A 26815-nucleotide genomic window follows, 5' to 3' on the forward strand; every position below is an offset into this window, starting at 1 on the left:
AAACTAAAAGTTTAGAAATGCTGAGCATGAATACTTTTAAAAACTGATAGTTGTACTAAAAATAATAAAGAAAGAATCTTCTAAAGGGAAAAACAAAACATGCTTTTGAGTAACCTTACAGTTTAAAAAAAACACTCAGGACATCTAATCACTGGCTACTGTTTATCTCCTAATTCCATTAAATTGAACATAGAACTACCTTCTTTGAGACAGGTAGGCTGCTGGGCTCCTCTGTATTTCTCGGCTGCTTTACAGAATCCCATCCACACATCCTATCTTTAAGAACACGAAGCTGAACATCAGGCGTGTGCTGGTGCTGAGCCCCCTGAGGGCCTGTGGACAGGGGCCCACCATGCAGATTTTGAGTCATGCTAGCTGAAACACCGAGCACTGGCTCCACATTAGAATCCATTTGAGAGAGCTGTGGAGGAAATACAACACCTGAAAGGCTGATATACTGAGAGTTTTCCGGCTGGCTCAGTAAAGCTTCAGACATGATTTTATGCTGATTTCCAGGATGTAAAAGAGTATCACCAGTAGCATTTTCTAAACGTTTCCTATCCACTGTCCCAGAACGAAGAACTACAGGTTGTTGGAGCACAGTTTCCATTCTCTGTGATTTTTCAGTAGTTACTTGAAGACACCACGGGTTTAATTGTGGAATATTGGTCTGTATTATTGAAGGCTGCCCAAGCTGCTGAAATACTTGCTGAAACGGATGCTGAAGAATACTTGCTCTTCCAGAAGTCTGTGTCACCATAATTGGTACATTAACTTTATAAAGGTAACCTTAAAAAGAAGAAAAAAAAAAAAGAAGAAGAAAACAAAACTATAAGTATAACAGAATCCTAATTTCCTTTAAATTTCCTAAAAAAAAAATCTCATGCACAGGAGGCTGGGAGGAAATACGTCAATATGTTAATAGTGGTTACCTCTAGGAGTTTTCCTTTAATTTTTCAGATTTTTTTGTGTTTTCTATAATAAATATATATTACTCTTTTTTTTTTTTTTTTTTTTTTTTTTACTCTTATTTTTTAAAATTAAATATATCTTGCTTTAACTCTAGCCATTTCCCACTATTGCTTATATGGCACATTCTGAGACACATACAGGCTACCAATATTTATTCCATGAACCTCTCCCATTGTTTAATAAATTACAGTGTTAACAACCCAAATTGGGATTTTAAGAAACCTAACCATGGAGAATGTATTTCATATAGTTAAGATGTAAGATACCACATAACAACTATAAGACAAGGATATCCAAAAAGGGTTTAATAATTTCACAAGGTATCAAATTTCCCCCCTCTTTCCTTTAAAATAATACTAACCAGAAGAAAGAAGAAATTTATTTTTTGAGCATTGAGTCAGGTGCTTGCTTAAACTCTGTAACAACCCAAAAAATAGATATGATTCTCTTTCAAATGAAGAAACAGTTCTTTGAAAAGCAGAGGTTAATCTCCAAATTTTTCAAATATTCTTATACAATCTCCAATAAGAAAGGAGGCAAAGGTTGATAAATCTAATCTTTAGATTTTCTTGATTAAAGCTAGCCGGGACACATGTGTGTCAAAATTCAGGTAACTGACTTGAATTAGAGAAAACCTATATAAAGCATCTTACACAATGTTGGGATGAGAACTGGAAGTGAAATATAGGACAAGCTTAGTACCTGCCTTAGTAGACAGGCTTAGTGTATTTCGTGGTAGACTGCTTCCATAACAATAAAAACGACCATTTATTATTTTTAAATAAGTTTTATTAGAAGTTCCTATAACTTCAATAACTTGTGGTATACAGTTTATTTAAAATCATGAAAGTTAAGACCCAGAAGTTAGTACCAAAGCTAAAAACAAAATATTTTTAAACTATACTCTTACCAGATGCCGTCTGTAATGTCACACCTGCTGGTACATGAACAGGATAACCAGGAAAAGTAAAGTTTGCACTGGAGTTTGAGGTGCCCTAGATATGAAAATTTCATATTAGAAAGTTAGAAAAAGGCTTTACTTGAACCTTTTTTTCCTGATCTTACGGAGGATAAAAAAAAATCTGACTAAGGTCAACAGGACAATAGTAGCACTTAACATTAGGGCTGAGTTCTCTGAATAAAACAACTTTTTAATATTTGATTTAGATCATCTTATGAAAAATAAAAGGAATTCTGGGCTTCCCTGGTGGCGCAGTGGTTGAGAGTCTGCCTGCCGATGCAGGGGACACAGGTTCGTGCCCCGGTCCGGGAGGATCCCACATGCTGCGGAGCGGCTGGGACCGTGAGCCATGCCGCTGAGCCTGCGCGTCCAGAGCCTGTGCTCCGCAACGGGAGAGGCCGCGGCGGTGAGAGGCCCATGTACCGCAAAAAAATAAAAAATACATAAAATAAAATAAAAGGAATTCTGTTCTATGGCTATTAGCAATGAAGTCAGTAAGGCTTCATAAATAACATGAACACTGACTCAGAAAACTTGCCCACAACACAGCTTTGCGTGGGCCACTGATACCCAGATATCAAATATAAGAACCACAGCTGTTTATAGGAGTCCTCTAGTCTGTAAGTTGATCACTAATGTTATTTTAAAACAGATAACACAACAGTGTATAATTTTTATTTTGGAATAATTAAACCGTAGGGTTTTACATTTTTAATACTAAATGAAAAGACAAAAAAAGTTTTTGCCTACTAGACCTGCAAAAATTTAAAAGATTGATTAATAATAGCCAATGTTGGTAAGGATGTGATAAAAATCAGTTCTCTCAGACCACTGCTTATGAGTGTATATGGTACAATCCTTTCAGAGGCCAATTTTGTAACATATACCAAAACTGAAAACATGCATAATCTTTGACCCAGAAATTCTACTTCTAGGAATTTATCGTGATTACCTGATTATCACACAAATACACCAAGACATATCTACAAGTGTAATCACTGGAATGCTATATTAGAAAAACACTAGCAAGAATTTAAATGTCCATAAACAAAAGACTGGTTAATTAAACTTGATACATCCACTAAGGCTAATCAATATTTAACTGGCATTGAAAACAGTCCATCTATATTACTAAGTTTAAAAAAAAATTACGGAAACAGTACAGAGAATGATCCTGCTTTTACCCTGAAAATTAAGGTTAACTTTCTTTAATGAAAGAAGTCTAAATGGATATACATCATACAGTTAAAACAGTTATCTTTGGGTTATAATACTACAGGGCTCTATCACTTTTTACTTTATAAATTTGTTTGGTTTTACTCTTTAGAAGCATATTATTTCTTTAATGAGGAGAAAAGGTATTGCCAAGAATTTCAAAGGCAGAGATATTTCTTCACTGGTTTCATATCAAAACCAGCACCATTCTTCCCAAAAATCCTAGTAAGGGCTATACTTTTTGTTTGTTCTTAATGAAGAAATAGAAATAAATGGCCTACTAAAATCCTGTACCCTAGAAAGGAAGCTCATGGGCTGAAAGAAAATGAAAAACTTTATATATCACGTTTTACCTTCAAAGAAAGGTAACAGAGAAAAAGTTCTATTTTGCCCCACCTGAAAAGTACTCAATTTTCTATATATAAGTTTTAATTTTATCTTCTGCCCCCAAATCCCGGGGGGGAGGAAATCTAACCTCTATTATACAATGGTAAAAAAATAACCAAAATATTCCACTTAAATAAAAGGAAGAATTATGATGTGCCTCAACCCTAGGGGAAAAAAAATCAGAAAAACATTCGTATCAAAATCATCTATTTAGGATCCACCAAGTATGTAACATTATACAGTGTATTAAAACTCCATACAATGTAAGTTAAGAAATTTCGTAACCTTGTAGGCACAGTCTTGGCAGATGCTAACAACTGCTCTGGAAGACAGGAAAAGTTGGTAAGAAAATATTAATTCTGGAACTCCTGAATTTTTGCAACACCTATGTTATAGGAGCTATTTCTATCTCCTCATCCCTTACCACATCTTTTCTCATTCAACAGGAGGATTACAAATTACATCTCTGCCCAACCTTCTGCCACCATTCACTAAAACTGAGGCATCTCTGTTAAAATATATCTTAGATATTGGTTCAAGGTGGCAGAATAGAAGGACGTGCTCTCAGTCCCCCTTGCAACAACACCAGAAACACAACTAACTGCTGAACAATCATCGACAGGAAGACACTGCAACTCACCAAAAAAGATATCCCACACCCAAAGACACAGGAGAAGCCACAATGAGACGGCAGGAGGAGCACAATCACAGTAAAATCAAATCCCATAACTGCTGGCTGGGTGACTCACAAACTGGAGAACACTTAGACCACAGAAGTCCACCCCCTGGAGTGAAGGTTCTGAGCCCCACATCAGGCTTCCCAATCTGGGGGTCCGGCAACAGGAGGAGGAATTCCTAGAGAATCACACTGGGAAGGCTAGCGGGAATTGATTGCAGGACTTTGACAGGACTGGGGGAAACAGAGACTCCACACTTGGAGGGCAAACACAAAGTAGTGTGCATGTTGGGACCCAGGGGAAGGAGCAGTGACCGCATACGAGACAGAACCAGACCTACCTGTTAGTGTTGGAGGGTCTCCTGCAGAGACAGGTGGTGGCTGTGGCTCACCATGGGGACAAGGACACTGGTAGCAGACGTTCTGGGAAGTACTCCTTGGCGTGAGCCCTCCCAGAGTCCGCCATTAGCCCCACCAAAGAGCCTGGGAAGTCTCCAAAGTTGGGTTGCCTCAGGCCAAACAACCAAGAGGGAGGGAACACAGCCCCACCCATCAGCAGACAAGTGGATTAAACTTTTACTGAGCTCTGCACACCACAGCAACACCCAGCTCTACCCACCACCAGTCCCTCCCATCAGGAAGCTTGCACAAGCCTCTTAGATAGCCTCATGCACCAGAGGGCAGACAGCAGAAGCAAGAAGAACTACAATCCTGCAGCCTATGGAACAATAACCATATTCACAGTAAGGTAGACAAGATGAAAAGGCAGAGGGCTATGTACCAGATGAAGGAACAAGATAAAACCCCAGAAAAACAACTAAATAAAGTGGAGACAGGCAACCTTCCAGAAAAAGAATTCAGAATAATGATAGTGAAGATGATCCAGAACCTCAGAAAAAGAATGGAGGCAAAGATCGAAAAGATGCAAGAAATGTTTAACAAAGATCTAGAAGAATTAAAGAACAAACAAACAGAGATGAACAACACAATAACTGAAATGAAAAATACACTAAAAGGAATCAATAGCAGAAAAACTGAGGCAGAAGAACGGGTAAGTGACCTGGAAGACAGAATGGTGGAATTCACTGCCTCGGAACAGAATAAAGAAAAAAGAATGAAAAGAAATGAAGACAGCCTAAGAGACAACATTAAACGCAACAACATTCGCATAACAGGGGTCCAAAAAGGAGAACAGAGAGAGAGAAAGGACCCGAGAATATATCTGAAGAGACTACAGTCGAAAACTTCCCTAACATGGGAAAGGAAATAGCCACCCAAGTCCAGGAAGTGCAGAGAGTCCCATACAGCAAAAACCCAAGGAGAAACACACCGAGACACACAGTAATCAAATTGGCAAAAATTAAAGACAAAGAAAAATTACTGAAAGCAGCAAGGGAAAAACAACAAACAACATACAAGGGAACTCCCACAAGGTTAACAGCTGATTTCTCAGTACAAACTCTACAACCCAGAAGGGAGTGGCATGATATACTTAAAGTGATGAAAGGGAATACTTACAACCAAGATTACTCTACCTGGCAAGGATCTCATTCAGATTTGACGGAGAAATCAAAAGCTTTACAGACAAGCAAAAGCTAAGAGAATTCAGCACCACCAAATGAGCTCTAAAACAAATGCTAAAGGAAATTCTCTAAGTGGGAAACACAAGAGAAGAAAAAGACCTAAAAACAAAACCCAAAACAATTAAGAAAATAGTAATAGGAACATACATATCGGTAATTAAACATGAATGGATTAAATGCTCCACCCAAAAGACACAGCCTTGCTGAATGGATACAAAAATGAGACACATATATACGCTGTCTACAAGAGACCCACTTCAGACCTTAGGGACACATACAGACTGAAAGTGAGGGGATGGAAAAATATCCACGCAAATGGAAATAAAAAGAAAGCTGGAGTAGCTACACTCACAGCAGATAAAATAGACTTTAAAATAAAGAATGTTATAAGAGACAAGGAAGGACACTACATAATGATCAAGGGATCAATCCAAGGAGAAGATATAACAATTATAAACATATATGTGTAAGGTCAGATCTTAACAAACAGCACCGCGAAACATAGGAAAGCTTCAAGTGAGCTTTATTAGGGAGCGCTCCCGGGCGAGGTTCACTGGTCCGAGAGAAAGGGGCCAGAGAAGTCACACCTGGGCGAGGGCTGGGCAAGGTTTTATAGGGGAAGAAGGGAAAGGGGTGTGGTGAATCTGGGAGGGTGCAGGGTATTCCTTATTTGGTGGTCTTTTCGGGTATCCTGGGGGACCGTTAGTCCCGCCCTTCGAAAGGCGGGAAGGCTGGACTGGGTTCAAAGTCCCCAGGTCAGTTCCTGGAACTGGGTGGTCCGGAATGTCTCCAGGGCAGTTTCTGGAACTGGGTGGTCCGGAATGTCTCCAGGGAAGTTTCTGGAACTGGGTGGTCCGGAGAATTTCATTCTGATGCAACCTGTGAATCTGATTGTATTCCCCTGCCTTGGGCCAGTTGGCCTTACAATATGCACCCAACATAGGAGCACCTCAATACATAAGGCCACTGCTAACAGCTCTAAAAGTGGAAATCGACAGTAACACAATAATAGTGGGGGACTTTAACACCTCACTTACAACAATGGACAGATCATCCAAACAGAAAATTAATATGGAAACACAAGCTTTAAATGACACAATAGACCTGATAGATTTAATTGATATTTATAGGACATTCCATCCAAAAATGACAGATTACACTTTCCTCTCAAGTGCAGATGGAACATTCTCCAGGACAGATCACATCTTGGGTCACAAATCAAGCCTCAGTAAATTTAAGAAAACTGAAATCATATCAAGCATCTTTTCTGACCACAACGCTATGAGATTAGAAATCAATTACAGGGGAAAAAAAACATAAAAACACAAACACATGGAGGCTAAACAATACATTACTAAATAAACAATAGATCACTGAAGAAATCAAAGAGGAAATCAAAAAATAACTAGAGACAAATGATAATGAAAACAGACGATCCAAAACCTACGGGATGCAGAAAAAGCAGTTCTAAGAGGGAAGTTTATGCTATACAAGCCTACCTCAAGAAAAAGAAAAATCTCAAAAAAACAATCTAACCTTACAACTAAAGGAACTAGAGAAAGAAGAACAAACAAAACCCAAAGTTAGCAGAAGGAAAGAAATCATCAAGATCAGAGCAGAAATAAATGAAATAGAAACAAAGAAAACAATAGCAAAGATCAATAAAACTAAAAGCTGGTTCTTTGAGAAGATAAACAAAATTGATAAACCACTGGCCAGACTCATCAGGAAAAAGAGGGAGGGCTTCCCTGGTGGCGCAGCGGTTGAGAGTCCGCCTGCCAATGCAGGGGACGCGGGTTTGTGCCTCGGTCTGGGAAGATCCCACATGCCGCGGAGCGGCTGGGCCTGTGAGCCATGGCCACTGAGCCTGCACATCCGGAGCCTGTGCTCTGCCATGGGAGAGGCCACAACAGTGAGAGGCCCACGTACCGCAAAAAAAATGGAAAAAGAGGGAGAGGACTCATATCACTAAAATTAGAAATGAACAAGGAGAAGATACAACAGACACCACAGAAATACAAAGCATCCTAAGAGACTAAAAGCAACTCTATGCCAATAAAATGAACAACCTGGAAAAAATGGACAAATTCTTAGAAAGGTATAACCTTCCAAGACTGAACCAGGAAGAAATAGAAAATATGAACAGACCAATCACAAGCACTGAAATTGAAACTGTGATTAAAAATCTTCCAACAAACAAAAGTCCAGAACCAGATGGCTTCACAAATGAATTCTATCAAACATTCAGAGAAGAGCTAACATCCATTCTTCTCAAACTCTCCCAAAAAACTGCAGAGGAAGGAACACTCCAAACTCATTCTATGAGGCCGCCATCACCCTGATACCAAAACCAGACAAAGATACTACAAAAAAAAGAAAATGACAGACCAATCTCACTGATGAATATAGATGCAAAAATCCTCAACAAAATACTAGCACAGAATACAACAACATATTAAAAGGATCATACATGATGATCAAGTGGGATTTATACCAGGGATGCAAGGATTCTTCAATATACACAAATCAATCAATGCAATACACCATATTAACAAAGAATAAAAACCATATGATCATCTCAATAGATGCAGAAAAAGCTTTTGACAAAATTCAACACCCATTTATGATAAAAACCATCCAGAAAGTAGGCAGAGAGGGAACTTACCTGAACATAATAAAGGCCATATATGACAAATCCACAGCCAACATTGTTCTCAATGGTGAAAAAGTGAAAGCATTTCCTTTAAGATCAGGAACAAGACAAAGTTGTCCACTCTCACCATTATTATTCAGTATAGTTTTGGAAGTTTTAGCCACAGCAATCAGGGAAGAAAAAGAAATAAAAGGAATCCAAATCGGAAAAGAAGAAGTAAAGCTGTCACTGTTTGCAGATGACATGATAGTAAACATAAAGAATCCTAAGGATGCTACCAGAAAACTACTAGAGTTAATCAATGAATTCGGTAAAGTAGCAGGATACAAAATTAATGCACAGAAATCTCTTGCATTCCTATACACTAATGAAGAAAAATCTGAAAGAGAAATAAGGAAACACTCCAATTTACCACTGCAACAAAAAGAATCAAATACCTAGGAATAAACCTACCTAAGGAGACAAAAGACCTGTATGCAGAATACTTTAAGACAGTTATGAAAGAAATTTAAGATGAAACAGATAGAGAGATATACCATGTTCTTGGATTGGAAGAATCAACATTGCGAAAATGACTATACTACCCAAAGCAATCTACAGATCAATGAAATCCTTATCAAATTACCAACAGCATTTTTTACAGAACTAGAATAAAAAATCTTAAAATTTGTATGGAGACATGAAAGACCCCGAATAGCAAAAGCAGTCTTGAGGGAAAAAAACGGAGCTGGAGGAATCAGACTCCCTGACTTCAGACTATACTACAAAGCTACAGTAATGAAGACAATATGGTACTGGCAGAAAAACAGAAATATAGATCAATGCAACAGGACAGAAAGCCCAGAGATAAACCCACGCACCTATGGTCAACTAATCTATGAAAAAGGAGGCAAGGATATACAATGGAGAAAAGACAGTCTCTTCAATAAGTGGTGCTGGGAAAACTGGACAGCTACATGTAAGAGAATGAAATTAGAACACTCCCTAACACCATACACAAAAATAAACTCAAAATGGATTCGAGACCTAAAATGTAAGACCAGACACTATAAAACTCTTAGAGTAGAACATAGGAAGAAGACCCTTTGACAAAAATTAAAGCAAGATCCTTTATGATCCACCTCCTAGAGTAATCGAAATAAAAACAAACAAATGGGACCTAGTGAAACTTCAAACCTTTTGCAAAGCAAACTACAAACAAGACAAAAAGACAACCCTCAGAATGGGAAAAAATATTTGCAAATGAATCAATGGACAAAGGATTAATCTCCAAAATATATAAACGGCTCTTGCAGCTCAATATTAAAAAAACAAACAACCCAATCAAAAAATGGGCAGAAGACCTAAATAGACATTTCTCCAAAGAAGACATACAGATGCCCACGAAGCACATGAAAGGCTGCTTAACGTCATTAATTATTAGAGAAATGCAAATCAAAACTACACCTCACACCAGTTAGAACTGGCATCATCAGAAAACCTACAAACGGGCTTCCCTGGTGGCGCAGTGGTTGAGAGTCCGCCTGCCGATGCAGGGGACGCGGGTTCATGCCCCGGTCCGGGAGAATCCCGCGTGCCGTGGAGCGGCTGGGTCCATGAGCCATGGCCACTGAGTCTGCACGTCTGGAGCCTGTGCTCCGCAATGGGAGAGGCCACAGCAGTGAGAGGCCCACGTACCGCAAAAAAAAAAGAAAGAAAACCTACCAACAACAAATGCTGGAGAGGGTGTGGAGAAAAGGGAACCCACTTGCACTGTTGGTGGGAATGTAAATTGATACAGCCACTATGCAGAACAGTATGGAGCTTCCTTAAAAAACTAAAATTACAGTTGCCATATGACCCAGCAATCCCACTACTGGGCATATACCCAGAGAAAACCATAATTCAAAAAGACACATGCACCCCAATGTTCACTGCAGCACTATTTACAATAGCCAGGTCATGGAAGCAACGTAAATGCCCATCGACAGACGAGTGGATAAAGAAGATGTGGTACATATATACACTGGAATATTACTCAGCCATAAAAAGGAACGAAATTGGGTCATTTATAGAGACGTGGATGAATCTAGAGACTCTGAGACAGAGTGAAGTAAGTCACAAAGAGAAAAAAAAATGTCGTATATTAACGCATATATGTGTAACCTAGAAAAATGGTACAGATGAACTGGTCTTCAGGGCAGAAATTGACACACAGATGTAGAGAACAAATGTATGGACACCAAGGGGGAAAGCGCTGGGGGGTGTAGGGGGTGTGATGAATTGGGAGATTGGGATTGACATGTATACACTGATGTGCATAAAATGGATGACTAATAAGAACGTGCTGTATAAAAAAATAAATAAAATAAAATTCAAAAAAAAGAAAAGAATAGATTTTTAAATGCACGTAATACCACAAAGTTGGTAGGGACAGAAATGACATAACACAATTAATGCCATACCATACTGAAAATGCTATTTAATACTATATACTGTCTGATTATATTTTGTCCTTATTCAGGCTTTGCATTGTAGAATGACAAACTGTTTTAAAGCTGAAAAGAAAAATTAAAAAAAAAAAATATATATATATATATATCTCTTAAATAAGATACATACCAGTTCTGCTGTGGTAAAAGTGGGAAGAGTTTTACCAGCAGGAATAAGTAACGATGCTGTATAGGAAACAAAACAAAAATTACACATTCGTTAGAATTTACCAACTGAATAAAATTGCTAAGCATACCTTATTTTTTAAAAATGTTTTCCATCACTAACATATTCAAGCATGACGAATTCTAAACTTTCTGATTCCATATGAGGTAAAAGTATTTAATTACATCTTTTCCCAACAATTTTAGGTAAAGTATAGGTTAGTTGTAAGTCTTTAAGTAGAGGTTATAGATTATAGTATAGATTTCCAAAATGAAATCTCATTGTAATCAAGTATACTGTATTATAGAAATCCATAACAAAATACCTAAAAGGTTGTCTTTAGGAAGCCAATGTACCACTAAACCTCCATTACAACTTTTTAGATGGGAGAAAAAGTAGTATTTGTTAAAGTGGCATGTTTCCAACCAACTATTCTTTGAGCAAAAAAATGTAACCCAACATAAACCATTCCAAATCGTATAGGTTCAAAAAAAATTTCAATTCACCAATTCAACCTGCAATAAACCTATAATTTCATATATCTTTCCTTTATTATCACCAATTTTCTATGCTAACTATCCCTTCATTTATCATACATCTAAAAGATTGACCTGAGAGAAACCAAGATGGTGGAGTAGAAGGACGTGCCCTCACTCCCTCTTGCGAGAACACCAGAATCGCAACTAGCTGCTGGACAATCATCGACAAGAAGAGATTGGAACTCACCAAAAAAGACACCCCATATCCACAGACAAAGAAGAAGCCACCATGAGACGGTAGGAGGGGCGCAATCACAATAAAATCAAATCCCATAACTGCTGGGTGGGTGACTCACAGACTGCAGAACACTTATAGCACAGAAGTCCACCGACTGGAGTGAAGGTTCTGAGCCCCACGTCAGGCTTCCCAACCTGGGGGTCTGGCAATGAGAGGCGGAATTCCTAGAAAATCAGACTTTGAAGCCTAGTGGGAATTGACTGCAGGACTTCGACAGGACTGGGGGAAACAGAGACCCCACTCTTGTAGGGCACACACAAAGTAGGGAGCGCATCAGGACCCAGAGGAAGGAGCAGTGACCCCAGGGAAGATTGAACCAGACCTACCTGCTAATGTTGGAGGGTCTCCTGCAGAGGAGGGGGGTGGCTGTGGCTCACCGTGGGGACAAGGACACTGGTAGCAGATGTTCTGGGAAGTACTCCTTGGTGAGGGCCCTCCAAGAGTCTGTCATTAGCCCCACCAAAGAGCCCAGGTAGGCTCCACTGTTGGGTTGCCTCAAGCCAAACAACCAACAGGGAGGGAACCCAGCCCCACTCATCAACAGTCAAGCAGATTGAACTTTTACTGAGCTTTGCCCACCAGAGCAACAGTCAGCTCTACCCCACAACTAGTCCCTCCCATCAGGAAACTTACACAAGCCTCTTAGATAGCCTCATCCATCAGAGGGCAGACAGCAGAAGCAAAAAGAACTACAACCCTGCAGCCTGTGGAACAAAAACCACATTCAAAGAAAGACAGACAGGGCTTCCCTGGTGGCGCAGTGGTTGAGAGTCTGCCTGCCGATGCAGGGGAAACAGCTTCGTATCCCGGTCTGGGAAGATCCCACATGCCATGGAGCGGCTGGGCCCATGAGCCATGGCCACTGCGCCTGCGCGTCTGGAGCCTGTGCTCCACAACGGGAGGAGCCACAACTGTGAGAGGCCCGCATACCACAAAAAAAAAAAAAAAAAAAAAAGACAGACAAGATAAAAAGGGAGAGGGATAGGTACCAGATGAAGGAACAAGATAAAACCCCAGAAAAACAACTAAATGAAGTGGAGACAGGCAACCATCCAGAAAAAGAATTCAGAATAACGATAGTGAAGATGATCCAGGACCTCGGAAAAAGAATGGAGGCAAAGATTGAGAAGATGCAAGAAATGTTTAACAAAGACCTAGAAGAATTAAAGAACAAACACACAGAGATGAACAATACAATAACTGAAATGAAAGCTACACTAGAAGGAATCAACAGCAGAATATCTGAGGCAGAAGAACGGATAAGTGAACTGGAAGACAGAATGGTGGAATTCACTGCCTCGGAACAGAATAAACAAAAAAGAATGAAAAGAAATGAAGACAGCCTAAGAGACAACATTAAACGCAACAACATTCGCATTATAGGGGTCCCAGAAGGAGAAGAGAGAGAGAAAGGACCCGAGAATATATCTGAAGAGATTACAGTCAAAAACTTCCCTAACATGGGAAAGGAAATAGCCACCCAAGTCCAGGAAGCGCAGCAAGTCCCATACAGGATAAACCCAAGGAGAAACATGCTGAGACACATAGTAATCAAATTGACAAAAATTAAAGACAAAGAAAAATTATTGAAAGCAGCAAGGGAAAAACAACAAATAACATACAAGGGAATCCCCATAAGGTTAACAGCTGATTTCTTAGTACAAACTCTACAACCCAGAAGGGAGTGGCATGATATACTTAAAGTGATGAAAGGGAAAACCTACAACCAAGATTACTCTACCCGGCAAGGATCTCATTCAGATTTGACGGAGAAATCAAAAGCTGTACAGACAAGCAAAAGCTAAGGAAATTCAGCACCACCAAACGAACTCTAAAACAAATGCTAAAGGAACTTCTCTAAGTGGGAAATACAAGAGAACAAAAGGAACTACAAAAACAAAAACAAAACAATTAAGAAAATGGTCATAGGTACATACATGTCAATAATTACCTTAAACATGAATGGATTAAATGCTCCAATCAAAAGACATAGGCTTGCTGAATGGATACAAAAAGAGAACCATATATATGCTGTCTACAAGAGACTCACTTCAGACCTAGGGACACAACAGACTGAAAGTGAGGGGATGGAAAAGGATATTCCATGCAAATGAAAATCAAAAGAAAGCTGGAGTAGCTATACTTACATGAGATAAAATAGACTTTAAAATAAAGAATGTTACAAGAGACAAGGAAGGACACTACATAATGATCAAGGGATCAATCCAAGGAGAAGATATAACAATTATAAACATATATGCACCCAACATAGGAGCATCTCAATACATAAGGCCACTGCTAACAGCTATAAAAGAGGAAATCGACAGTAACACAATAGTGGGGGACTTTAACACCTCACTTACAACAATGGACAGATCATCCAAACAGAAAATTAATAAGGAAACACAGCTTTAAATGACACATAGACCTGATAGATTTAATTGATATTTATAGGACATTCCATCCAAAAAGCGCAGATTACACTTTCCTCTCAAGTGCGGATGGAACATTCTCCAGGACAGATCACATCTTGGGTCACAAACCAAGCCTCAGTAAAGTTAAGAAAATTGAACTCATATCAAGCATCTTTATTGACCACAACGCTATGAGATTAGAAATCAATTACAGGGAAAAAAACATAAAAACACAAACACATGGAGGCTAAACAATACATTACTAAATAAACAAGAGATCACTGAAAAAATCAAAGAGGAAATCAAAAAATACCTAGAGACAAATGACAATGAAAACACGACGATCCAAAACCTATGGGATGCAGCAAAAGCAGTTCTAAGAGGGAAGTTTATAGCAATACGAGGCTACTTCAAGAAACAAGAAAAATCTCAAATAAACAATCTAACGTTAAACCTAAAGGAACTAGAGAAAGAAGAACAAACAAAACCCAAAGTTAGCAGAAGGAAAGAAATCATCAAGATCAGAGCAGAAATAAATGAAATAGAAACAAAGAAAACAATAGCAAAGATCAATAAAACTAAAAGCTGGTTCTTTGAGAAGATAAACAAAATTGATAAACCATTAGCCAGACACATCAAGAAAAAGAGGGAGAGGTCTCAAATCACTAAAATTAGAAATGAACAAGGAGAAGTTACAACAGAAACCGCAGAAATACAAAGCATCCTTAGAGACTACTACAAGCAACTCTATGCCAATCAAATGGACAACCTGGAAGAAATGGACAAATTCTTACAAAGGTATAACCATCCAAGACTGAACCAGGAAGAAATAGAAAGTATGAACAGACCAATCACAAGTAATGAAATTGAAACTGTGATTAAAAATCTTCCAACAAACAAAAGTCCAGGACCAGATGGCTTCACAGATGAATTCTATGAAACATTTAGAGAAGAGCTAACACCCATCCTTCTCAAACTCTTCCAAAAAATCGCAGAGGAAGGAACACTCCCAAACTCATTCTATGAGGCCACCATCACTCTGATACCAAAACCAGACAAAGATACTACAAAAAAAGAAAATTACAGACCAATATCACTGATGAATATACATGCAAAAATACTCAACAAAAGACTAGCCAACAGACTCCAACAACACATAAAAAGGATCATACACCATGATCAAGTGGGATTTACCCAGGGATGCAAGGGTTCTTCAATATATGCAAATCAATCAATGTGATATTAACAAATTGAAGAAGGAAAACCATATGATCATCTCAATAGATGCAGAAAACGCTTCTAACAAAATTCAACACCCATTTATGATAAAAACCATCCAGAAAGTAGGCATAGAGGGAACTTACCTAAACATAATAAAGGCCATATATGACAAACCCACAGCAAACCTCATTCTCAATGGTGAAAAACTGAAAGCATTTCCTCTAAGATCAGGAACAAGACAAGGATGTCCACTCTCACCACTATTATTCAACATAGTTTTGGAAGTCCTAGTCATGGCAATCAGAGAAGAAAAAGAAATAAAAGGAATACAAATTGGAAGAGAAGAAGTAAAACTGTCACTGTTTGCAGATGACATGATACTATACATAAAGAATCCTAAAAAGGCCACTAGAAAACTACTAGAGCTAATCAATGAATTTGGTAAAGTAGCAGGACACAAAATTAATGCACAGAAATCTCTTGCATTCCTATACACTAATGATGAAAACTCTGAAAGAGAAATTAAGGGAACACTCCCATTTACCATTGCAACAAAAAGAATAAAATACCTAGCAATAAACCCTCCTAGGGAAACAAAAGACCTGTATGCAGAAAACTATAAGACACTGATGAATGAAAGTAAAGATGATACCAACAGATGGAGAGATATACCATGTTCTTGGATTGGAAAAGTCAATATTGTGAAAATGACTACACTACCCAAAGCAATATACAGATTCAATGCAATCTCTATCAAATTACCAATGGCATTTTTTACAGAATTAGAACAAATAATCTTAAAATTTGTATGGAGACATGAAAGACCCCGAATAGCAAAAGCAGTCTTGTGGGGAAAAAAAAAACGGAGCTGGAGGAATCAGACTCCCTGACTTAAGACTATACTACAAAGCTACAGTAATCCAGACAATATGGTACTGGCATAAAAACAGAAACAAAGATCAATGGAACAAGATAGAAAGCCCAGAGATAAACCCACGCACCTATGGTCAAATAATCTATGAAAAAGGAGGCAAGGATATACAATGGAGAAAAGACAGTCTCTTCAATAAGTGGTGCTGGGAAAACTGGACAGCTACATGTGAAAGAATGAAATTAGAATACTCCCTAACACCATACACAAAAATAAACTCAAAATGGATAAGAGACCTAAATGTAAGACCGGACACTATAAAACTCTTAGAGGAAAACAGAGGAAGAACACTCTTTGACATAAACCACAGCAAGATCTTTTTTGATCCACCTCTTAGAGCAATGGAAATAAAAACAAAAATAAACAAATGGGACCTAATGAAACTTAAAAGCTTTTGCACAGCAAAGGAAACCATAAACAAGACGAAAAGACAACCCTCAGAATGGGAGAAAATATTTGCAAACAAATCTATGGACAAAGGATTAATCTCCAAAATATATAAACAGCTCATGCAGCTCAATATTAAACAAACAACCCAATCCAACAATGGGCGGAAGACCTAAATAGACATTTCTCCAAAGAAGACATACAGATGGCCAAGAAGAACATGAAAAGCTGTTCAACATCCCTAATTATTAGAGAAATGCAAATCAAAACTACAATGAGGTTATCACTTCACACCAGTTAGGATGGGCATCATCAGAAAACCTACAAATAACAAACGCTGGAGAGGGTGTGGAGAAAAGGGAACCCTCTTGCACTGTTGGTGGGAATGTAAATTGATACAGCCACTATGGAGAACAGTATGGAGGTTCCTTAAAAAACTAAAAATAGAATTACCATATGATCCAGCAATCCCACTACTGGGCATATACCCAGAGAACACCATAATTCAAAAAGACACATGCACCCCAATGTTCACTGCAGCACTATTTACAATAGCCAAGTCATGGAAGCAACCTAAATGCCCATCGACAGATGCATGGATAAAGAAGATGTGGTACATATAACAATGGAATATTACTCAGCCCTAAAAAGGAACAAAATTGGGTCATTTGTAGTGACGTGGATGGATCTAGAGACTGTCATACAGACTGAAGTAAGTCTGAAAGAGAAAAACAAATATCGTATATGAACGCATGTATGTGGAACCTAGAAAAATGGTACAGATGAACCGGTATGCAGGGCAGAAGTTGAGACACAGATGTAGAGAACAAATGTATGGACACCAAGGGGGGAAAGCCGCGGGGGGGGGTGGGGATGGTGGTGTGCTGAATTGGGTGATTGGGATTGACATGTATACACTGATGTTTATAAAACTGATCACTAATAAGAACCTGCTATATAACAAAATAAATAAAATAAAATTCAAAAATTAAAAAAAATAGGGCTTCCCTGGTGGCGCAGTGGTTGAGAGTCCGCCTGCTGATGCAGGGGACACGGGTTCGTGCCCCAGTCCGGGAAGATCCCACATGCCGTGGAGGGGCTGGGCCCGTGAGCCATGGCCGCTGAGCCTGCGTGTCCAGAGCCTGTGCTCTGCAATGGGAGAGGCCACAACAGTGAGAGGCCCACGTACAGGAAAAAAAAAATAATAATAAGTCTTAATACTACTCAGCCATAAAAAAGAACAAAATAATGTCATTTGCAGCAACATGGATGAACCTAGAGATTGTCATACTGAGTAAGTCAGACAGAGAAAGACAAACATCATATGATATCACTTATATGTGGAATCCAAAAAAATGGTACAAATGAACTTATTTACAAAACAGAAACAGAGTCACAGATGTACAAATAAACTTATGGTTACCAGGTGGGGAAAGGGGGAGGGATAAATTGGGAGATTGGGATTGATATATACACACTACTATATATAAAATAGGTAACTAATAGGGAACTACTGCATAGCACAGGGAACTCTTCTCAATACTCTGTAATACCTATACGGGAAAAGAATCTAAAAAAGAGTGGATAGATGTATATGTATAATTGATTCACTTTGCAGTACAGCTAAAACTAACACAATATTTTAAATCAACTATACTCCAATAAAATTTTTTTAAGTAAGTCTAAAGAACAAATAGTTATTAGAAGGATCTCAGTTGACCAATGTAACCTTAAACCTTACCTCAAGGTTCATTTTACCTACTTGAACCTGACAGAAGACCATTTTGCCTTTTCTTTAATAAAAACAAAAACATTTTAGCATGTTTATGCAGCACGTATTTACTGAATGTAATGTTTTTTATGGTATTTTTTCACATATTGTATTAAGAACTGTCCTAAAGACCCATTTCTGACACTAGCATGGCTCCATGATATACCACAAACAGCTCAGAAGAGCAAATTTTTTTTAACTAACGATTCTTCTCACATTAAGACAACAGAAGTGAAGCTACAAAGACTGATGGTTAATGAAGTACAAAATTATTTTTATCCTCTGTCATCTATAGCTTTACTTCTTAACCAGCATTCTTTTTGGAAAGGCTAAATTAGAACTGGAGTGGCAGGAACACAATGGTATTAGTCTTAATTAGCTGAAGTGAGAAAAGCTTAGGCTGGTACAGCATAAGCCATAGCCTGAGAGGAAACAAAAATCTGTTAACATACTGTCTGAAGCAATTAAATGAATTTCTTGAGGAAAAATAGCAACAATTCTCCCCTGTTAAATACTCAGCAATAAATCCCAAAGGATAATTCTCTCCACTCATACAAATCAAACAGAGCTAAAAGAGTTTTAAGAGTTTCTTTAGAGCCATCAAAAAATTGAACTAACAAAATTTTAGAGTAAAGTTTCATGTAGCTTCTACTTAATTTTGATACTAAATTCACCAGTTATATTCATCATTCATATACATTCACGAATTACGTACACCATTATATGTGCCTGAAACATACTTTTTAAAATACTCAAGATAGTGTCAATAACCAATTAAGTTTTAACTGAATACATGTTTTTACTTAAAGTGTCAGAATTTTGGTCTTCATGTATATATTCTAGAAATAGTAAATTTCATAAACAATAAGCTTTAGAATAAAGGAAGAATTTAATCCGACAAATATAATTTAAGGAGTTTTGCAGAAAAAATAGCATAGCACAACAACATTCACATTTATAAGTGTATTTTTCCCTACACACCAAAAAGTCTTTGATACATTAAGGCAGTTAACCATTGAACAATATTTGGTCCCTCTTTGAACCATACCAAATTTTAATATCCAAGTCACATTATTCAAGAGGTGCAAAAACTGGTAAATTTCTTTTTTGTGACTACCCTTTAGTATATGACTGTCTCCTGATGACCACACTGAATATTCTAACTCAAACCACCTCAAGAAACAACACTGCTGAAAATTTTAACAGATCCAAATTCAAGAACAACAGGACATACAGTTTGTACCTGAAGTTTAGGAGTTTTAATGCTCAAAGATGAAAGCTAACAAACGTCTCAATGTTCCTGGTTCTTCCCTGTCTTCCTCCCACAATGACTGATGGCTTCATCAAAAAGACTATGTGACATGAAGACCAAATAGCAGAAGATGATTTGAATTGCCCTAGAAATAAGGCAATTATAGACAAAGTGACTACCTGTCCCAGTGTGCTCAGGACAGTCCTAGTTTACACCTGTTATTCTGAGGTTATTATTATTATTACTATTTATTTATTTATTTATGACTGCCTTGGGTCTTGTTGTTGCGCGCGGGCTTCCTCTAGTTGCAGCAAGTGGGGGCTACTCTTCGTTGCAGTGTGCGGGCTTCTCACTGCGGTGGCTTCTCTTGTTGCGGAGCTCGGGCTCTAGGCACGTGGGCTTCGGTACTTGTGGCACGTGGGCTCTAGAGTGCAGGCTCAGTAGTTGTGGCGCACGGGCTTAGTTGCTCCACTGCATGTGGGATCTTCTCAGACCAAGGATCAAACCCATGTCCCATGCATTGGCAGACAGATTCTCAACCACTGCACCACCAGGGAAATCCTGAGGTTATTATTAACAGAATCCCATTTCTCTCTCAAAAGTGGATTATAGGGCTTCCCTCGTGGTGCAGCGGTTGGGAGTCCGCCTGCCGATGCAGGGGACGCGGGTTCGTGCCCCGGTCCGGGAGGATCCCACATACCGCGGGGCATCTGGGCCTGTGGGCCATGGCTGCTGGACCTGTGCGTCCGGAGCTTGTGCTCCGCAGCAGGAGGGGCCACAGTGGTGAGAGGCCCGCATACTGCAAAAAAAAAAAGAAAAAAGAAGAAAAGTGGATTATAAGCAAAAGACCCAGAATAGCCAATATGATATTCAAGGAGAAAATGATGAACTACTATCACTACCCAACTTCAAGACTTACTGTAAAGCTACAGTAATCAAGACAGTGTACACAAATAGATGGCAAAAAAATAGACAAATAGATCAGTGGAACAGAACAGACAGCCAAGAAATAGATCCCCATAAATATAATCAACTGATCTTTGACAAAGGAGCATAAGCTATACGATGGAGCAAAGATAGTCTCTTCAACAAATAGTGCTGGAACAACTGAACATCCAGTGCAAAAAAAAAATGAACCTAGATACAGACCTTACACGCTTCACAAAAGTTAACTCAAAATGGATCACAGAGCTAAATGTAAAATGCAAAACTGTAAAACTCCTAGAAAATAACATATGAGAAAATCTACATGACTTGAGCATAGCAATGACTTTTTTAATACAACACTGAAGGAACAATCCATGAAAGACATAACTGATAAGCTGGACTTCATTAAAATTAAAAACTGCTTTGCAAAAGACAATGTAAGGAGAATGAGGAGACAAGCCACAGTTTGGGAGAAAATATTTGCAAAAGACATACCTGATAAGGGACTGTTATCCAAAATAAACAAAGAGATGGAGGACCTTCAAGGTGGTGGAGGAGTAAGACATGGAGATCACTTTCCTCCCCACAAATACATCAAAAATACATCTAAAGTCTACCGCCATACCATCCTGAACACGCCTGATCTCGTTTGATCTCGGAAAAATACATCTACATGTGGAACAAATACTACAGAATACCTACTGAATGCTGGCAGAAGACCTCAGACTTCCCAAAAGAGCCATGTGGCTCACAGGGTCTTGGTGCTCTGGCCAGGGGTCAGGTCTGAGTCTCTGAAGTGAGAGAGCCGAGTTCAGGACACTGGACCACCACAGATATCCCGGCAAGATATCAATATAATATCAATCGGCAAGAGCTCTCCCAGAGACCTCCGTCTCAATGCTTACACCCAGCTCCACTCAACGACCAGCAAGCTCCAGTACTAGACATCCCACGCCAAACAACTAGCAAGACAGGAACACAACCCCACCCATTAGAACAGAGGCTGCCTAAAATCATATTGAATTCACAAACATCCCCAAAACACACACCAGACGTGGTCCTGACCACCAGAAAGACAAGATCCAGCCTCATCCACCAGAACACAGGCACCAGTCCCCTCCACCAGGAAGCCGACACAACCCACTGAACCAACCTTACCCACTGGGGGCAGACACCAAAAACAATGGGAACTACAAACCTGCAGGCTGGAGACCCCAAACACACTAAGTTAGGCAAGACGGGAAGACAGAGAAATATACAGCAGATGAAGGAGCAAGGTAAAAACCCACCAGACCAAACAAATGAAGAGGAAATAGGCAGTCTACCTGAAAAAGAATTCAGAATAATGATAGTAAAGATGATCCAAAATCTTGGAAACAGAATGGAGAAAGTATAAGAAACATTTAACAAGGACCTAGAAGAACTAAAGAGCAAACAAACAATGATGAACAACACAATAAATGAAATTTAAAATTCTCTAGAAGGAATCAATAGCAGAATAACTGAGGCAGAAGAATGGACAAGTGACCTGGAAGATCAAATAGTGGAAATAATTACCTCAGAGCAGAATAAAGAAAAAAGAATGAACAGAATTGAGAACAGTCTCAGAGACCTCTGGGACAACATTAAACACATCAACATTTAAATTATAGGTGTCCCAGAAGAAGAAAAGAAAAAGAAAGGGACTGAGAAAATATTTCAAGAGAATACAGTTGAAAACTTCCCTAATATGGAAAGGAAATAGTCAATCAAGTCCAGGAAGCACAGAGAGTTCCAAGCAGGATAAATCCAAGGAGAAACACGCCAAGACACATATTAATCGAACTATCAAAAGTTAAATACAAAGAAAAAATATTAAAAGCAGCAAGGGAAGAACAACAAATAACATACAAGGGAATCCCCATAAGGTTAACAGCTGATCTTTCAGCAGAAACTGCAAGCCAGTAGGGAGTGGCAGGACATATTTAAGTGATGAAAGGGAAAAACCTACAACCAAGATTACTCTACCCAGCAAGGATCTCATTCAAATTCGATGGAGAAATTAAAATCTTTACAGAGAAGCAAAAGCTAACAGAATCCAGCACCACCAAGCCACCTTTACAACAAATGCTAAAGGAACTTCTCTAGGCAGGAAACACAAGAGGAGGAAAAGACTTAAAATAACAAACCCCAAAAAACTAAGAAAATGGTAATAGGAACATACATATCAAGAGTTACCTTAAATGTAAATGGATTAAATGCTCCAACCAAAAGACACAGACTGGCTGAATGGATACAAAAACAAGACCTGTACATATGCTGTCTACAAGAGACCTACTTCAGACCTAGGGACACATACAGACTGAAAGTGAGGGGATGGAAAAAGATATTCCATGCAAATGGAAATCAGAAGAAAGCTCGAGTAGCAATACTCAGATAAAATAGACTTTAAAATAAAGAATGTTACAAGAGACAAGGAAGGACACTACATAATGATCAAGGGATCAATCCAAGAAGAAGATATAACAATTATAAATATACAGGCATCAAACATAGGAGCACCTCAACACATAAGGCAACTGCTAACAGCTCTAAAAGAGGAAATCGACAATAACACAATAATAGTGGGGGACTTTAACATCTCACTTACACCAATGGACAGATCGTCCAAAATGAAAATAAATAAGGAAAGAGAAGCTTTAAATGACATATTAAACAAGATGGACTTAACTGATAATTATAGGAGATTCCATCCAAAAACGACAGAACACACTTTCTTCTCAAGTGCTCATGGAACATTCTCCAGGATAGATCATATCTTGGGTCACAAATCAAGCCTTGGTGAATTTAAGAAAACCGAAATCATATCAAGTATCTTTTCGAACCACAACACTACAAGACTAGATATCAATTACAGGGAAAAAAATCTGTAAAAAATACAAACACATGGAGGCTAAACAATACACTACTAAATAACCAAGAGATCACTGAAGAAATCAAAGAGGAAATCAAAAACTATCTAGAAACAAATGACAATGAAAACATGACAACCCAAAGCCTATGGGATGCTGCAAAACCAGTTCTAAGAGGGAAGTTTATAGCAATATATTCTTACCTCAAGAAACAAGAAAACTCACAAATAAACAACCTAATGTTACACCTAAAGCAAATAGAGAAAAAGGAACCAAAAAAACCCCCAAAGTTAGCAGAAGAAATCATAAAGATCAGATCAGATAATAAATGAAAAAGACATGAAGAAAACAATAGCAAAGATCAATAAAACTAAAACCTGGTTCTTTGAGAAGATAAACAAAATTGATAAACCATTAGCCACACTCATCAAGAAAAAGAGGGAGAGGACTCAAATCAATAAAATCAGAAATGAACAAGAAGTTACAACAGACACTGCAGAAATATAAAGGATCATGAGAGATTACTACAATCAATTGTATGCCAATAAAATGGACAATCTGGAAGAAATGGACAAATTCTTAGAAAAGCAAAACCTTCCAAGACAGAACCAGGAAGAAATAGAAAATATAAACAGACCAATCACAAGTAATGAAATTGAAACTGTGATTAAAAATCTTTCAACAAACAAAAGCCCAGGACCAGATGGCTTCACAGGCGAATGTTATCAAACATTTAGAGAGGGGCTAACACCTATCGTTCTCAAACTCTTCCAAAATATAGCAGAGGGAGGAACACTCCCAAACTCATTCTATGAGGCCACCATCACCCTGATACCAAAACCAGACAAAGCTGTCACAAAGAAAACTACAGGCCAGTAACACTGATGAACACAGATGCAAAAACCCTCAACAAAATACTAGCAAACAGTATCCAACAGCACTTTAAACAGATCATACACCATGATTAAGTGGGGTTTATCCCAGGAATGCAAGGATTCTTCAATATACACAAATCAATCAATGTGATACACCATATTAACAAATTGAAGGAGAAAACCCATATGATCATCTCAATAGATGCTGAAAAAGCGTTTTACAAAATTCAACACCAATTTATGATAAAACCTCTCCAGAAAGTAGGCATAGAGGGAACTTACCTCAACATAATAAAGGCCATATATGACAAACCTGCAGCCAACATCATTCTCAATGGGGAAAAATGAAACCATTTCCACTAAGATAAGGAACAAGACAAGGTTGCCCACTCTCACCACTATCATTCAACTTAGTTTTGGAAGTTTCAGCCACAGCAATCAGAGAAGAAAAAGAAGTAAAAGGAATCCAAATAGAAAAGAAGAAGTTAAACTGTCACTGTTTGCAGATGACATGATACTATACATAGAGAATCCTAAAGATGCTACCAGAAAACTACTAGAGCTAATCAATGAATTTGGTAAAGTAGCAGAATACAAAATTAATGCACAGAAATCTCTTGCATTCTTATACACTAATGATGAAAAATCTGAAAGGGAAATTAAGGAAACACTCCCATTTACCACTGCAACAAAAAGAATAAAATATCTAGGAATAAACCTACCTAAGAAGACAAAAAACCTGTATGCAGAAAACTATAAGACACTGATGAAAGAAATTAAAGATGACACAAGCAGATGGAGACATATACCATGCTCCTGAATTGGAAGAATCAACATTGTGAAAATGACTATACTACTCAAAGCAATCTGCAGATTCAATGCAATCCCTATCAAATTACCAATGGCATTTTTCACAGAGGTAGAACAAAAAATTTTACAATTTGTATGGAAACACAAAAGACCCCAAATAGCCAAAGCAATCATGAGAAAGAAAAATGGAGCTGGAGGGATCAGTTCCTGGACTTCAGACTATAATACAAAGCTACAGTAATCAAGACAGTATGGTGCTGGCACAAGAAGAGAAATATAGATCAACGGAACAGGATAGAAAGCCCAGAGATAAACCCATGCACATATGGTCACCTTATCTTTGATAAAGGAGGCAAGAATATACAATGGAGAAAAGACAGCCTCTTCAATAAGTGGTGCTGGGAAAACTGGACAGCTACATGTAAAAGAATGAAATTAGAACACTTCCTAACACCATACACAAAAATAAACTCAAAATGGATTAAAGACCTAAATGTACAGCCAGACACTATAAAACTCTTTAAGAAAAACATAGGCAGAACAACCTATGACATAAATCACAGCAAGATCCTTTTTGACCCACCTGCTAGAGAAATGGAAATAAAAACAAAAATAAGCAATGGGACCTAATGAAACTTAAAAGCTTTTGCACAGCAAAGGGAACCGTAAACAAGATGAAAAGACAATCCTCAGAATGGGAGAAAATATTTGCAAAGCAACTGACAAAGGATTAATCTCCAAAATATACAAGCAGCTCATGCAGCTCAATATCAAAAACAACCCAATTCAAAAATGGGCAGAAGACCTAAATCGACATTTCTCCAACAAAGACATACAGATTGCCAATAAACACATGAAAGGATGCTCAACATCATTAATCATTAGAGAAATACAAATCAAAACTACAATGAGGTATCACCTCACACTGGTCCGAATGGCCACCATCAAAAAATCTACAAACAAGAAATGCTGGAGAAGGTGTGGAGAAAAGGGAACCCTCTTGCACTGTTGGTGGGAATGTAAATTGATACAGCCACTATAGAGAACAGTATGGAGGTTCCTTAAAACCTAAAAATAGAACTACCATATGACCCTGCAATCCCACTACTGGGCATATACCCTGAGAAAACCATAATTCAAAAAGAGTCATGTAACACAATGTTCATTGCAACACTATTTACAATATCCAGCACATGAAAGCAACCTACGTGCCCACTGACAGATGAATGGACGAAGAAGATGTGGCACATATATACAATGGAATGTTACTCAGCCATCAAAAGAAATTAAACAGTTATTTGTTGTGAGGTGGATGGACACAGAGTCTGTCACACAGAGTGAAGTAAGTCAGAAAGAGAAAAACAAATACCATATGCTAACACATATATACGGAATCTAAAAAAAATGGTTCTGAAGAACCTAGGGGCAGGACAGGAATAAAGATGCAGACGTAGAGAATGGACTTGAGGACACGG

General features: G+C 38.4%; 1 protein-coding gene across 1 annotated transcript in view; it reads right to left on the bottom strand.

Moving 5' to 3' along the window:
- Positions 1 to 26815, bottom strand: part of GTF2A1L (general transcription factor IIA subunit 1 like) — a 60671-nt gene that overhangs the window by 24260 nt on the left and 9596 nt on the right. The window contains exons 5-7 of the mRNA XM_073791372.1: positions 11049 to 11104; positions 1883 to 1967; positions 200 to 789 (exon numbers count right to left, since the gene is read on the bottom strand). Of these exons, the coding sequence (XP_073647473.1) occupies positions 200 to 789; positions 1883 to 1967; positions 11049 to 11104 (731 nt within the window). The remainder of the gene's footprint in view (positions 1 to 199; positions 790 to 1882; positions 1968 to 11048; positions 11105 to 26815) is intronic.

Source organism: Tursiops truncatus, chromosome 14 (assembly GCF_011762595.2).
Source record: "Tursiops truncatus isolate mTurTru1 chromosome 14, mTurTru1.mat.Y, whole genome shotgun sequence".
NCBI lineage: Eukaryota > Metazoa > Chordata > Mammalia > Artiodactyla > Delphinidae > Tursiops > Tursiops truncatus.